Consider the following 17210-nt stretch of genomic DNA (forward strand, 5'->3'; position numbering starts at 1 on the left):
CAATTGAAGTTTAACATTGACAAATGCAAAGTACTGCATATGGGTAGCAATAACTGAAAATAAATGTACCAACCGTGTGGTACTACACTCAGAGAAGTGGAAAGTGAAAAAGACCTGTGGGTAATTGTGCAGTAGAATAGGATGTTTGCTGAGCAGTGCAGATCGGCTGCCAAGGCAGGTCATGGATTCTTGTCAATGATATTTAGGAATTTTGCTATCATTGACAGGGAGGTGATTATCTCATTATACAAGGCAATGGTCAGGCCACACCTAGAGTACTGTGTACAGGTCTGGAGGCCTCATTTTAGAAAGGATGTAGAGTTGCTAGAACAGTACAAAGAAGGGCAACAGAATTGGTGAGGGGAACAAAGGGGCTTTACCAAGAAAGGCTTAAGTTCTGCAAATTGCAGCACCTGGAGAGTAGGCACCTGTGAGTTGATCTGATTGAGGTATATAAGGCTTTGAATGGGTTGAGCAAGCTTAATGCTGTTGGGCTTCTTTCTCTTGCTCAGACTAAGAACCTGAGGGGGGCACAGTTTCAAATTGAGGAAAGATAGTTGTAGAATAGATGTGCAGAAATTTGCCTTTAGCCAGCAGGTAGTTGATTGGTGGAACAGCTTCCATCTTTTGTTGTGGAAGTTGATAGCCTAAATAAATTTAAGGCGGGGAACAGGCATTTGGAACGAATGGAGGGTTGAAATGGAAGGGGATATATTTTTTTTTTTGGCTGATGCTGCATAAGCTTGCTTTCTTGTATCGTATGCCTCTACTAATGCTAATGTTAACACATTCATTTAAAACAGAGTAACTTGTAAATGAACAACCACACAAAAATACTATTTTGCTAACTAGAAACTATTAGCCATATGGAGACTTTAGGTAAAATAATGTGCCACCTATCACTGAGATTATGAGCTAAGAGGTACTGCTTTTTTAATTTGCCCTCATATATGCTGCAACACAGATTTTTTCCAGCACTTTTCAAGTGAATTTCAAGTATTTTCAGATAACTTAATTCTAGCTCAACAGCTTACCTTATCATACCCATCTGAGTCCTTTATAGTTTTAAATTCCACTCCATCCACACTATGCATTACTTTATATGCACTGACCCATTCAGCTCGAATATTGTTTCCTTGAATAACGACTCCAGTTAACTCCTGTACTTCTTCCAGATCAATCTACATGGTAATAGATCAAGTCGTGTCTGTCAAATTAATTGTGAAAATGATGATTACAATTTATAGTTTAATATTTACCTAAAACCCTCATAATATTATCACATACTGTCTAGATATAAATATCAAATTTTTAAACAACTACTAATTTCAAACACACACACCAACCGTTTATGACTGATTGAATAATGAAATAAAATAAAATAAAATAAAATGATAAAAAAGACTGTAAAATAATATTTACAAAAAACTTTTAATTATTTACAAAAAACTGAAATATAACAAAAATAAAATAAGTAAATAAGTTAAAATACATTAAAATATAAATATAAAAGCGATAAAAAAGACGATAAAAACACTATTAGAGCTTTTGGAGGTGTCTACCTCCTTCCTCAGTAATAGTGAGACTTAAGCGACACATCCTTAAGTACCAGGTTCACGGCACACGTGGATGACCAGGCGCATACTTAGCATTCCTTTCACTTGTACCACGTCTCCAGAACCAGAAGTGGTCTGGAGACGTGGAAAATTAAAACGTTTATCTCTGGCCAAAACCACCGCCTCAAAAAGGGTGTGAACCCTAACTCCCCTGTCTCTGTTCATGCTATTGTTACCAGAGGATCCAATCCACAGACTTTCCAGCCACTTGCGGTCCCAGAATCTATGTGCCCGGTCAAGGATGACAGCGTTGTTGGGGGAGATCTGGTGTTGTTTTTCCCAATAGTGCTCGGCAATGGCGGATTTATTGAGCTCTGCGATCCGTATCGCTCGTGAATGCTCCCCCAGACGGTCCTTGAGACGCCGTCCTGTCTCCCCCACGTAACATTCCCCACAATCCGGGCATGTGATCTCATATACGACCCTCTTGAGATCACATGCCCGGATTGTGGGAATGTTACGTGGGGGAGACAGGACGGCGTCTCAAGGACCGTCTGAGGGAGCATCCACGAGCGATACGGACCGCAGAGCTCAATAAATCCGCCATTGCCGAGCACTATTGGGAAAAACAACACCAGATCTCCCCCAACAACGCTGTCATCCTTGACTGGGCGCATAGATTCTGGAACCGCAAGTGGCTGGAAAGTCTGTGGATTGGATCCTCTGGTAACAATAGCATGAACAGAGACAGGGGAGTTAGGGTTCACACCCTTTTTGAGGCGGTGGTTTTGGCCAGAGATAAACGTTTTAATTTTCCACGTCTCCAGACCACTTCTGGTTCTGGAGACGTGGTACAAGTGAAAGGAATGCTGAGTATGCGCCTGGTCATCCACGTGTGCCGTGAACCTGGTACTTAAGGATGTGTCGCTTAAGTCTCACTATTACTGAGGAAGGAGGTAGACACCTCCAAAAGCTCTAATAGTGTTTTTATCGTCTTTTTTATCGCTTTTATATTTATATTTTAATGTATTTTAACTTATTTACTTATTTTATTTTTGTTATATTTCAGTTTTTTGTAAATAATTAAAAGTTTTTTGTAAATATTATTTTACAGTCTTTTTTATCATTTTATTTTATTTTATTTTATTTCATTATTCAATCAGTCATAAACGGTTGGTGTGTGTGTTTAAAATTGGTAGTATGAATAATCCCAACCTCAGAGGCCTTATTGCAGATATACTAATTTTTCAATTAATTATATATTTAACTTCACTAATGTGAAGCACAAAAAGACATTTGTTTAAACAAGGTGGAAAAACAAGTTTGTTGAAAATGCAAATGCAAGGTTAGTTTGGTATTTGGTCTTGTATTCAAAAAATGCTTGGTATACCTGACTGTCATATAAACCTTGTACACCTGAAGCTTATTAGATTTAAAATTCTAACATTTGAACATCAATACATTCTGGAATTTCTTAAATTGTTAAAATATGCTGTTAATTCCTAAACACTATTCATGTTTAATAAAGAAATGATGATAATCTCTGAAATACCAGCTGAGTGAAAGCATGTATTACAAATAAGTAGCAAAACACAATGTGATTGGAAAACTGCAACCCATTTGTGCTTCTACACATTTTAAAATAAATGGTGCTATAGGAGAAAAAAGAATTATTTATACAGGATATTTATCAAATTGTTTTTATTAGAGAATTTAATAACATTTAATATGCTGCACTATAATTTTATTTTGGTTTGGGTTTAGAAAGAAATGGCAGTTCGTGTGAATATCACTGACAGCATTGAAGAGGGAGGAGGGGCATCCAGGTGAGCTTCTGCAAGCCCGGACATCATGTACGAAGCCTCAACCACTACCAAAAGTTAGAGAAAAGAGGAATTAGTGTAGAAAGGTTGGTGTTATTTTCTCTGGTATTCATGCTGGCTCTCAATGTGCCTGATTGTCAGCACAAACATAGCAGCAGAATTTGATGAGAATTAGTAAGAGCTGTTGAGAGGTGACGGTGAGTTGAATGAGAAAGAAATGTAATACTGAATCCTGAAGCCATTAAAAATTGCCAACAAAATCTGATGACAAAGGAATCTGTGGCTAATAAAAAGCAAGGTGGAAGACCATCTAATTTAATGTCAGATAAGAACATTAAAGTGGTACAAAATGCATTTCACAAATTCTAAAAACTACATTAAAGTGTGTGCAGAAAAATTGTGCTGACATTCCATTATATTTGGAAAATTTTGAAAACAACTGAGGTAGAAATCATGGAACCCATATTAGGAAAAGTTACTTTATCCAGATGAGTGTGATTGAAAGATGGAGTCTGCTGAAATAATACTTGGATGATCAGAGGACTGGAAAGAACCCTTAAAGAATATTATTTATTCAGATAAACCAGGGGCTTAATTAACAGACACTGTAACCATTATTGAAGATTACAGTCCCACAGGAAACTAAGGAGAATGCCCAAAGCAGTGCCAAAGTCACAAAGTGGTGTGGGATGACCTGTAACAGAATATTTTTGTCCCACACATTTTAAAAGAAAACAAACAATGCTCAAAAATTTTGTTTTTCCTGAAGTTATTCACTGCCCAAACTCACAAGAAATTATCTTTCTGCAGGATGGTGCTCCATTGCACTTCATTATTCCTGGGTGAAACTGGATTAATATTAATTTCTCTAACAGATGGATTCAGTCAAAGTGGTCTGAAAGAACACTGATTTTTGTCCTAATGCATATATATATTTTGGGGGGGGGGCTAAACCAAATAAAAATTTACCTGGGGAAATCCCAGAACTGTTGATGAAGTAGATGAAATTATCCAAAAAGCAAATGACCTTGTTCCTATGAACTTTCTTGTTCAGTAGAAAATGTAGTGGTCAGACAGAAAGGTTGTTGACAATGTTGCTATCAGTGTTGAGATCTGAATTTGTGTAAAGACGTGGTATAAAATCATTTAACAAATATTGCTCAATTAAATCTATTAAGTTGCACAGAACTCTAAAAACATCTTTCTAAAAACAGGAAGTTACTTTAAAATCATTCTGTACTTCTTAAAGAGAACTGCTAAGCACTTATAACATACTTGTATAATCTGCTTTGTACGATCATACTTATATGATCTGCTTTGTGGTATGTGATGCTAAATCACATACCGCAAAGTGGGAGTGTTTTGTTTTTTTGGCTGATGCTGCATAAGTTTGCTTTCTTGCAGCATATGCCTCTACTAATGCTAATGCTAATGCTAAATGCATTTGTAGTAAACTTAGTTTACTCAATTATGTACAACTTTCCAAATATATGTTTTAATGCTATGTAAACCTCATGATCTTTTGTATAATATTTATGTATTATTACCATGGCACTAAATACAGAAGCATCTTGATAATCCAAGGTAAACTGTACCAGAGATAAGCCAGCTTACATTATTAATCATCTTCCATATGTGAGTGCGCTCTGGTCACAGAAGAGAAGAGTAGGTGAATTTTTGACTGCTGTAAAGGGATAAGTATTTAAATAGTTTTACTGTATTCTTCGGTATTTAACATACTACATTGTGTTTTACAAAGATATTAAATAGGTTTAGCAGCATTCGTTAGCTCCTTATTTTGAATTTAACTAGTGATTTTTGGAAGTTACAACTCCCGGTGTTGGCACCAATATTTTTGAACCAGCTGCCATATTCTAATCGATAAGAAATAGCGCAATATATATATATATCTCAAACTGATAGCGTAAGGTATAATGTAAAACTAGATAATGTAATAAGAAATAGTGTATTAGAAATCTGTTACCTTAGTATAGTATTATGAATAAATCAAAAATATTTATTAATTTTATTAAATTCCATTGTTAATTAAACTGTATTTAAATGGAAATCATGACCAAGAGTAGAGCTCGGAGCAAAGATCACAGACTAGCAAGAGTGCTGTGACTCGGGAGAAAATGAGGGGGACAATTCACCAACGCATCACAGTCTCAAAAAATGTGCAAAATGTGAAATGTTTGCTAAACTTTCTAAAACAAGTTGTGATCTAGCCAAGGAGGATGTTTTTGTTGTGTTAGATGCTTAGAGCGTTAAGAAATTAGGTGCCAACTCAGTGTTCTGATGGGTGTTTGTTTGTTGTTTGTTATTTGGTTTTTAGGAGAATTAGCAACAAAGGCCATATTGCTCCGGGGATATGCGGTGGTCATTCCCTGACCTTTCTGCATCCTCCGTATTTGGTGGTCACAGGCTCAAACTCCGGTCTAATCAAGAAGCGTGTGCTGCTCCTGCCCACCTGGCTACGGAGGCGCCTTCTGAGGGGTGGCTATGAGAGTTTGAGGTGTAGGGTAAATGTCCGCGAAGAAATTACTATGAGGGGCCCATCAAGTCCTTAGCTGCCCAGCTCAATGGCAGAGCTGACTCCTGCTCATCAGGAAAAACAGAGGCAATCTCCAAGGCAGAATGCGCTGGTCCCAAAGGAACTAGTTATTGTTGGTGAATCTATTGACAGGGAGACGGGGAATATACTATACAAGAAGGATAGATGGAACGGGACAAGGATATGTCTGCCAGGGGCAAAAGTTGATGACATTGTAGAACAGCAGATATCATCTTTTAAGGGAACAAAAGGTGATATTGTTGTACACGTTGGAATTAATGACATTAAGAGTAAGAGATCTACAGATTTACTCAACAAGTACAGGTCAATATTGAAAAAAAGTCGCGAATTAGGGTTGAATGTGAAAGTGTCTGCAATTCTGCCCAGACATGATAGGAGGGAGTATATGATGAGAGCCTTGTTGATCAATTCAGCCCTGGAGGGATTGTGCAAGGCTCAAGGGGTAGAATTTTTTTCAGCCAGGTCTGTGCTTGTTGACAGGAGAGACTGCTTCTACAAGGATGGGGAACACTTAATTAGAAAGGGTGTAAGAATATATGCTGATGTTATCGAGGCAGTGTTAGGTTGGTTAAAAAACTGCTAGCGTGGGAGGGATATCTGGACTAATAGATTAAGGGTAGCTGCTGGTGGAAGGTGAAAGTGATTCTTGAAATGATTCTATTGGAATGAGCAGCAGCCTGAAAAACAAGGTGCGGGGGATTTTAGAGACTGCTGAGAGTCATCGTGGAACAAGTAAATGTTCCACATGGGCAGTGTTAAGGTAGCTAAGAATAAGAACAGAGGCATGTATTCTTACATGCACACCAATGCTAGGAGTTCGGTATATAAATTTGATTAATTTGAAGTTTTGGGCAAAACATCGAAGGCAGATATGTTTGGGATATCAGAGTTGCGGTGTCACACAGATGTAAAGAATGCAAAATTGGAATTTGGGGAGTAAAGTGTGCACAAAAAGGATAGAAAGGGAGGGAGAATCATGTTGTTATTTAAGAAACACAAAATCTAAGGAAGTGCATCCAAGTGACATGGGTGGACAATGGAGTGTTGAGTCAGTTTGGTGTGACATAAGCACTAGGAAAGCAAAAATGAGAGTAGGAGTTTCTTATAGGCCTAATAATGACTCTGATCAGTACAACGAACAGTTGCACGGAGAAATAGAGTGGGGTAGTAAATCAGATTGTCTTGTAATGGTGGGTTTTAACTTCCCAGATAATGACTGGAACTTGTGGTTTGGTCACTCGCACATTAGCAAGACTTTTTGGATTTATTGGATGACTGTTTTCTATAGCAGCAAGTTCAAAAGGCAACCAGAGGGAGTAATACCTTTAATCTGATTATCAGCAGATATTATTCATGCATTAAAAATTTGAAGATAAAGAAACCACTGGGTAACAGTGTTCACGATGTACTGATATTACCCCCAAGGGCAGACAATCTGGTGAGTATGGGCTTGGCACGCCCATGGTCCTGAGCTCAATATCATCATTCTTCTCTTTCTTTCTTGGCGATTCCCTTCTACTTCTCTCTCTCTCTCTCTCTCTCTCTCTCTCTCTCTCTCTCTCTCTCTCTCTCTCTCTCTCTCTCTCTCTCTCTGGGTAATTCAGAATTTTTTTTTTTTTTTTTTTTGTCTGGTGCAGCATAAGCCTCAGGCTTCCTTGCACTATATGGCTAATAATAATAATAATAATAATAATAATAATAATAATAATAATAATAAATAATAACACTAAAATATGGGAATTACTTAAAGATGTAACTACCATCAAGATTAAAGGGAAGGGTTTTTGCTTCCATAAAAGTGACTTAGAGGGGAACAGGTATTCTGTGTGTTATCAGACACTCAGTTTAAAACACTGATGGATCCAATATCTTTCTATTACAGAATATTTAGGAGAAATCCGATTGGCCTGCCTCCCTAAAATCCACTCATGCACACCTTCTCGATGGCAAGCCCCGTTACGTCACTTAGGTGGCAACGAACGTGTAGAGTGGTTCTCTTCAAGACGCCTGGTCAGCTTGAAGAGGAAAAGAACAACCCCTCCAGCATATGACAGCAGCACGACGAAACAAATGGCCCTCAGTCACAAGCGGCTTTCACTCCCCCTCTTACGGCAGCGAGGGGATCAGAGTGGAACAGAGTTTGCTAAGAATCTCTGGGTACGACCAGGCTACCATGCACAGAAACTGAACTTGGCCTCTTACAACATAAGATCACTCATCGGTGAAGACAGGATATTAGAGCTGGAAAAAGGAATTAGAAAATGTGAATTGGAATATCATCAGTTTGGCTGAAACAAGAAGAAATGAATCACTTATAAGTTTATCAAGTGGGAATCTGCTTTACACCAATGGAAACAGTGAAAGGAGTGAAGGTGGAGTTGGGTTTCTTGTCCAGAAAAGATTTAAAAAATACATCACCAAGAATAATACTCAAGATCTCTAAGAGGTACAAGCTAAAGGTTTTAATGATTTATGCACTAACATCGAGCCATCATGATGAAAAGGTTGAAGAAATGTACACCGAAATTGAGAGTCTTCCAATGAGCAGAAAACCCACTAAATGACAAAACAGTGCAGAAAGGGGAACTATAGGAAATTTTCGAATTGATGAAAGAAATGAAAGAGATGAAAGACTCGTTGAATTTGCAAAATCTCAAGGATTGTCAGTAATGAACACTTTTTTCAAGAAAAGGATGAACAGAAAGTGGACGTGGAAGAGTCCAAATAGATTAATAACTAATGAAATTGACTTCATCCTCAATAACAGAAGACATATCATGAATGACATTAAGATCCTGAATAAGGTAAATGTTGGAAGTGATCACAGAATGGTAAGATGCACACTTGATATAGATGTAAGAAAAGAAAGGAAAAAACTGACTCGATTAAATAATACGAAGGTCTTTGCAATAACAGAAGAGGAGAAAAAGAAGTATGTACTGGAACTTAAGAACAAGTTTGAGCTTCTGCAGACTACTCAGGACCAAGATACTGACGAGGAATATTACAACTTTCTGAAAGTGATAAAGCCCAAGAAATCTATAGGTAAAAAGAAATCCAAAGAAATCCACTGACGGTGACAAATGAAGAACAAAATAAACACTGACAAGGAGAAAATTGGGTATAGTGAGTTATGTAAAGCCATTAGAAAGAGATTCAGAGAGGACTTAAGAAGATTTCAGACAAGAAAAGTAGAACAAGCATTAAGGGAAAATAAAGGACTTAAATCAGCAGCCATGACCACAAATACAGAAAGACAAATGATAGTGAAACTGAAGAATACCGATGGTGTACTTATAAATAGCAGCAAAGGCATAATTCAAATAGCAGAAGACTACTATAGAGAATTATACAAGGAGCGAGGGAATGATGCCAGCAGTGGAGAAGGTGGATTGCAAATTAGTAACACATATGACATACTCGATATTCTTCCTGATGAGGTAGAACATGCGTTGAAGAAAATGAAGAATCAGAAAGCCCGGGGGAATATGAAGTTACTGTGAAGTTGTTAAAATTGGGAGGAAGAGACATGACATAAAAACTGGCAAGACTTCACAAAATGCATTAGAAAAGGTGTGATGCCTAAGGAGTCGAATAACGCAATCATAGTTTTGCTGCATAAGAAAGAAGATAAATCAGAAATTGGAAATTATAGACCAATTAGCTTGTTATCCCACATCTAAAAGTTGTTCACAAGGGTCATTACTAACAGATTAGAAAGAATACTTGATGAGAATCAACCGAAAGAGCAAGCTGGCTTTAGGACAGGATTCTCAACAATGGATCACCTTCACGTAATATCACAGCTAATGGAGAAAGCAAATGAATAAAAAACACCATTGTGGCTGGCATTTGTGGATTATGAAAAGGCATTTGACTCCACACAGCATAAGGCAATGTTTCGGGCACTGGAAAGACATGGCATAGATACTCCATATATTATGATTTTGAAGAAAATATATGAGAAAGCTACCTCCTTTATTAGACCAGACAAAGACGGTAGCAAATTTAAAATTGAAAAAGGAGTTCGACAAGGAGACACAATATCTTCGAAGTTGTTTAGTGCTGCCTTTGAGGAAGCTTTCAGAAGATTAGACTGGTCGCAGAAAGGAGTCAATGTGAACCGAAACCATTTACGATTTTCAGATGACATTGTGGTAATAAACCACGATCCCAAAGAATTAGAGGTAAATCTTAATCAGTTATGCACAGTTAGTAAGGAATTTGGACTAAAGATGAATATGGCTAAAACAAAAGTAATGATGAAGAGGTATGCCACAGAAAGGGACATAATGATTGAAAGAGCAGTAATTGAAAAGGTGGAGTCATATACTTATCTGGGACAAGTTATTAGCTGTAATAATGATAAATGGCTGGGAGTTAAGAGAAGAATAAATTTTGGATGGATAGCATTCAGGAAATATAGTCACATACTAAGGAGCAATATCCCAGTTTGTCTGAAACAGAAAACAATGAACCAATGACTACTCCCCACCATTACTTATGGAAGTGAAACTTGGGCACTCACCAAAAGAATGGAAGAGAAACTGAGAACAACACAGTGAAGAATGGAACAAATTATATTGGGAATCAGACTTTTAGATAAGAAAAGAAACCCTTGGATTAGGCAGCAAACTCAAGTAAAGGACATCGTTATCAAAACTAAAGAACTAAAATGGTCTTGGGCAGGACACATAGCTCGAAGACATGATGACAGATGGAATAAGAAAATAACAGAATGTTACCCAAGAGAAGCGAGAAGAGAACCTGGAAGACAATGGCGGAGGTGGATAGGTGAAATACCTGAGTTTGTGGGTAGTAAATGGATGGCCATTGTACAAAACAGAACACTGGAAAGTTGCTGGGGAAGCCTTCATCCTACAGTGGATTAAAAATGGCTGTTGATGATGATGATGATGATAATGATGAGAAATGGAAATGACCAAAAGATTTTAGGACCACAGTAATAACATTTAAGACCAATATAAAAGATATATAAATATTTTGGAAGTATACGTTTGGTACCATATACAGCAAAGATAATGCTAAGAATATTAAAAATGTGAGAATGACAGTTTAGTTTGAGGAGGGTGGGATGGAAATGAGGGATACAATAGGTGTGATGATGAGAATATTGACAGAAAGACATTAGCATTAGCATTAGTAGAGGCATATGATGCAAGAAAGCAAGGTAATGCAGCATGAGTCAAAAAAAAAAAAAAAAAAAAAAACTTTCCATTTCATCCTTCCGTTTGTTCGAAACACCTGCCCAGCTGAGCCTTAAATTTATTTAGGCTATCAACTTACACAACAACGGATGGAAGACTGTTCCACAATCCAACTACCTGCTGGCTAAAGGCAAATTTCCGCACATCTATCCTACATCTGTCTTTCCTCAATTTGAATTTATGCCCTCTCAGGTGATTATTCTGAGCAAGAGGCAGTATCCCATCAGCATTGAGCATGCTCACCCCATTCAAGGCTTTATACACCTCTATCAGATCACCTCGCTGGTGCCTAGTCTCCAGCTGTAATTTGCAAAACTTAAGCCTTTCTCCATAAGAGCAACCCTTTCTTCCATTCACTAATCTTGTTGCCCTTCTCTGTACTCGTTCTAGCAGCTCTACATCCTTCTTGAATTGAGGCCTCCAGATCTGTATACAGTACTCAAGGTGCAGCCTGACCATTGCCTTATACAAGAATAATCACCTCCCTATCCCTGGTAGAAAAATTCCTATATATCATTGATAAGACACCATGAGCTACTCTTGCCGCCTGTCTGCACTGCTCAGAGAACTTCATCTCTGCCTGAACAATTATCCCCAGGTCCTTTTCATTCTCTACCGCTGTCAGTGTAGTACCACAGAGTTGATGCGTTGCTCTGGGGTTGCTGTTTCCCATATGTAGTACTTTACATTTGTCAATGTTAAACTTCATTTACCACGTCTCAGCCCATCTGCTCAACCTTTCCAGATCCTGTTGCAGCAGCATAGCATCAGTAGCATCCTTAGCAACCCTGCCAACCTTTGTATCCTCTGCAAACTTGGACATTAAGCTTGATATACCATCATCAATATTATTTATGAATACAGAAAATAACAATGGACCCAACACTGAACCCTGAGGGACTCCACTAATAACATTAGTCCATGATGAGCGGTGTCCATTAATTACCACTCTCGGTCTTCTGCCACTCAACCTTTACCATAGCAACAATTTGCCACCAATGCCATTTGCTCCAATTTGTGCTGCAGTCTTCCGTGTGCAACAGTATCAAAAGCCTTTCTAAGATCCAAATATATAATATCAAAGTTACTCCCTGCATCCAATTCTTTTGTGACTACATCATAGTATCCAATCAAATTGATCAGGCACGACCTTCCCTTAACAAAACCATGCTGTGTCTGAACTCTAACTGAATTCTTGTCAAGATGATCCTTTAAGATCAGTGCTTCTTTAACTTTGTCAGCCTTTGATCCTCCTTTGTGAATTAGGGTCACATTTGCACTTCTCCAGTCTGTGGGTACCTCCCCTGAGTCCAAGGAAGCTCTCATAATTATGGCTAACGGATTGCTTACTTCCTTTGCTGCCTCCTTTAATATAACTGGATAGATCCCATCCACCCCAGGTGCCTTTCTTGTATTTATTTCAACAATTTCCCCTCCACTTTACTCTCAATTATTATAATATCATCTAGCTCACTGCCAGTGTTTACTTCAACTATGGCATTCCCCTTCCTGAATAACTCCTCATGTGTGAATGTAGATGCAAAATATTGATTTAGTTTGTAAGTTACCTGAGGAGGATCATGAACAGTTGAACCCTCGATATCAAGTGGACCAATCTGATTCATCCCCTTCCTTCTAGAGTTTACATAAGTAAAGAACTCCTTGCTGTTTTTCTTTGCATCCCTTGCCAAAGATTTCTTGTGATCTGCCTAACCTCCTTTCCTCCTTTGTAACTTGGTTACAGATCAACTTTTATCTATCATAGGCTTCTGTGTTACATGTTAATTTATATGTATCCCATGCATTTTTCTTCTCTGCCATATGTCTCATTAGTTCATCTGACATCCATTTAGGCCTGAAACCTTGAACAATATTTCTTAGTTGGTATGTAAAGCCTAGTAGCTTCCAAGATTAATTCTTTGAATACTTCTCATTTTGAGTTTGCTGTTGGTAACATCATCAGTTGGTCCCACTGTATAGAATTAATATACTGTCTCAGACCATCGTAGTCGCCTTTACAAAAGCAATAACCCTTCCCTTTATCCCTAATGGTAGTTACCTCCTTGATTAAATCCCACTTCAGCACACTGTGATCACTGCCACCTAGTAGTTTGTGTATCTGCAGATTCTTAATGCATGAAGAATCACTACTGATAATCAAATCAAGAGTATTGCTTCCTCTAGTTTCCTCCCGAACATGCTGATTTAGAAAACAATCATCCAATAAATCCACAAAAGGCTTGATAGTGTGTGAGTGACCAACTAACAACTTCCAGTCAATATCTGGGAAATTAAAATCCCCCATTATAAGACTCTCTGATTTACTGGCCCACTCTGTTTCCCTGTACAGTTTCTTATTATACTCATCAGAGTCATTAGGCCTATAGCACACTCCTACTCTCAATTTTGATCTCCCAATGCTTATCACACCAAACTGACTTGACACTGCACTGTCCAGCGATATCGTCTGGCTTCACTTCCTTGGATTTTATGTGTTTCTTAACTAATAGCATAATCCCTCCTCCCTTCCTATCCTGTCTATCCTTTCTGTAGACGTTGTACTCCCCAAATTCCAGTTCTGCATTCCTTATATCTGTGTGAAACCGCGTCTCTGATATCACAACAATATCTGCCTTTGATGCTTTGAGTAATACCTCAAATTCATAAAATTTATTTACCAAACTCCTAGCATTGGTGTACATGCACCTGTTCTTTTTCTTGGCTACCCTAACACAACCCATGTGTTTACTTGTACCCCAATGACTCCCAGCAGACTGAAATATCCTGCATCTTATTTTCCAAGCTGCTGCTGCTGCTCATTCCAATAGCAAGAATCACTTTTACCTCTGCCAATGGCTACTGTCAATCTATTAGTCCTTGTATCCCCCCAATCTAGCAGTTTTCCGACCCACCTAACACTGCCTCGATAACATCAGCAAACGTTCTTGCACCCTTTCTATTTAAGTGTATCCCATCCCTATAGAAGAAGTCTCTCCTGTTAACAAGCACAGACCAGGCTGAAAAAAATTCTACCCCTTGAGCCTTGCACAATCTTTCCAGGGCCGAATTGATCGATAGAGCTCTCATCATATACTTCCTCCTATCGTGTCTTTGCATAATTGCAGACACTTTCAAATTCAATCCTAATTCACTGCTTTTTTTCAACAGTGACCTGTACTTGTTAAGAAATTCCGCCGGTCTCCTACTCTTAATATCATTAGTATCACCTTTTGTGCCCTTAAAAGATGATATCCGCTCTACAACGTCATCAGACTTTGCCCCTGGTCCTGTTCCACCTATCCTTTTTTCAAACCATGTTACCCATTTCCCTGACAATAGAGTCACCAACAACTACTAGTTCCTTTGGGACCAGCGCATTCTGCTTTGGGGGGGCTACCGCTGTGTTGCGTGATGCCCAAGTGCAAGCTCTGGCGTTGGTGTTGGCAGCTGAGAGCTTGATGGGCCACTCACGTTTAATCCTTCGAGGGCATCCACCCTGTCCTTCAAGCTCTTATATAGGCCCATAACAACGCTGGGTTGTCGCCTGATTTCCTTACACTCCTTGCATCGCGCACATGCAAAGACATCCCCCATGGCAGTATCATGTCCCGTACCTGACTGCTCCACAAACATCAAGCAAATAGTGCATTTTAAAAGGCTGTGATTCAGAGGGCAACTGCCCCACTCAGTTCTCCCCTGAGCCACAGCACTCCTAGTAGCTTGAGCCTTTTGCTTTGCTGCTCTGGTCTGAAGAATGTAGAAGAATAACATCTAGAATATAGATTTGGATGGTTCCTAGATTTGGAGAACACTTTTGATTGGTTAAACTGGCTAAATTACAGTTATTATGTAAGGACAGAAGAATGATTAGATCATACAGAAGACAAAAATAATAGTTAGGATTGGATAAGCTGATACTAAAGTGTAGAGGTAGGAAGAGGAGTAAGACATGGGGGCATTGTCTGACCCTGCCTTTATTAGCATTAGCATTAGTAGAAGCATACGACATAAGAAAGCAAGCTTATGCAGCATCAGCAAAAAAAAACCCTCCCATTTCACCCCTCCATTCGATCCAAATGCCTGTCCAGCTCAGCCTTAAATTTATTTAGGCTATTAGCTTCCACAACAAAAGATGAAAGCCTGTTCCACCAATTAAATATCTGCTGGCTAAAGGCAAATTTCCACACATCTATTCTACAACTTTCTTTCCTCAATTTGAAACTGTGCCTCCTCAGGTTCTGAATCTGAGCCAGAGGAAGAATCCCATCAGCATTCAGCTTGCTCATCCCATTTAAGGCTTTATACACCTCAATCAGATCAGCTCACAGGTACTTACTCTCCAGATGCTGCAATTTGCAGAACTTAAGCCTTTCTTGGTAAGAGCACCCCTTTGTTCCCCTAACTAATCTTGTTGTCTTTCTTTGTACTCATTCTAGCAACTCTACATCCATCCTAAAATGAGGCCTCCAGACCTGTACATAGTACTCTAGGTGTGGCCTGTTCATTGCCTTGTATAACGCAATAATCATCTCCCTGTTCCTGGTAGAAAAATTCCTATATACCATTAACAAGACTCCATGACATGCACTGTTCAGCGAACTTCATATTTGACTGCACACTTACCTTCGGGTCTTTTTCACTTTCCACTTCCCCAAGGGTAGTACCACACAGTTGGTACGTTTTTCTTCGATTATTGCTACCCATATGCAGTACTTTGCATTTGTCAATGTTAAACTTCAGTTGCCACTTCTCAGCCCATTTGCCCAACTTATCTAGATCCAGTTGGAGTAGCATGCTGTCTTTACTGTCGTTAACAACCTGCCAACCTTTGTATCATCTGCAAACTTGGACATTAAACCTGATACACCTTTATCAATATCACTGATAAATATACAAAACAACAATGGGCCCAACACCGAACCCTGGGGAACTCCACTAATAACATTTGTCCATTGATTACCACTCTCTGTCGTCCCCCACTCAACCACCCCTTTATCCATTGTAGCAGCTTACCGTTAATGTCACCAATTTGTACAGCGGTCTTCCATGTGCAACAGTATCAAAAACGTTCCTGAAATCCAAGTATATAATATCAAAATTATTTTTGGCATTCAGTTCCTTCCTTTGTGACCATATCATAGCATCCAATCAAATTGGTCAGACAAGACCTCCCTTTAACAAACCCATGCTGTGTCTTAACTATTACTGCAGTCTTGTCTAGATGATCCTGCAATGCTTCTTTAACCAGTGATTCCATTATTTTCCTCGGAACACAAGTTATACTATATGTAGTAGTTACTTGTGTCACCTTTTGAATCCCCTTTGTGAATTGGTGATTCATTTGCACAGCTCCAGTCGATGGGGGACCTCCTCTGTGTCCAAAGAAGCTCTGATAATTATGGCTAAGGGTTTGCTTACTTCATTTGCTGACTCCTTTAATATAACTGGATAGATCCCATCCACCCCAGGTGACTTCCTTATGTTTAACTTCAACAATTGTTCCTCCACTTTGCTCTCAGTTATTACAAAATAACTTAAGCTCCCTGTTAGCACTTGATAAAAAACTTCTGGCACTTCCCTAATTGAATTACTCCTCATGTGTGAATGTAGATGCAAATTACTCATTCAGTTTATCAGCTACCTGAGCATGATCATCAATAGTCAACCCATCTATGTTAAGTGGTCCAATCTGATTCATCCCTTTTCTTTATTTATTATATACGTAGAAGAAATGATTAAAGAGTATTTTGTAATGGAAATATGAAGGGGGAAAATTGTAAGGGGTGAAGATGAGGAGCAAATGCTATTTTAAAAAAAATTGGTTAATAGGCTAGATGAAAATTATGAGAGATTTGTGATTTGTATAAATATTGAGAAGACAAATGTTATTGAGTGAGAAGAGAAAAGGAGAGTTAAATATTGAAATAGAAGAAGAGAGAATAGAACAGGTGAGCAAGTATAGGTCCGGGAAGCCCAATGTGTGGAAGTAACAAAAAGCAGCAGAAGAATAAGAATAAGAATAGCAGCA

The 17210-nt window shown here is 38.6% G+C and overlaps 1 protein-coding gene across 2 annotated transcripts in view; it reads right to left on the reverse strand.

Annotated features, from left to right (window-relative positions):
• The window catches only part of LOC150091211 (hemocytin-like), a 1750539-nt gene that overhangs the window by 1020529 nt on the left and 712800 nt on the right, over window positions 1-17210 (reverse strand). For both annotated transcript variants that reach the window (XM_090374755.1, XM_090374750.1), the window contains one exon: window positions 1035-1181. In XM_090374755.1, the coding sequence (XP_090230881.1) occupies window positions 1035-1181 (147 nt within the window). The remainder of the gene's footprint in view (window positions 1-1034; window positions 1182-17210) is intronic.

Source organism: Mastigoproctus giganteus, chromosome 1 (genome assembly GCF_048544385.1).
Source record: "Mastigoproctus giganteus isolate SK-2022 chromosome 1, ASM4854438v1, whole genome shotgun sequence".
Lineage (NCBI taxonomy): Eukaryota > Metazoa > Arthropoda > Arachnida > Uropygi > Thelyphonidae > Mastigoproctus > Mastigoproctus giganteus.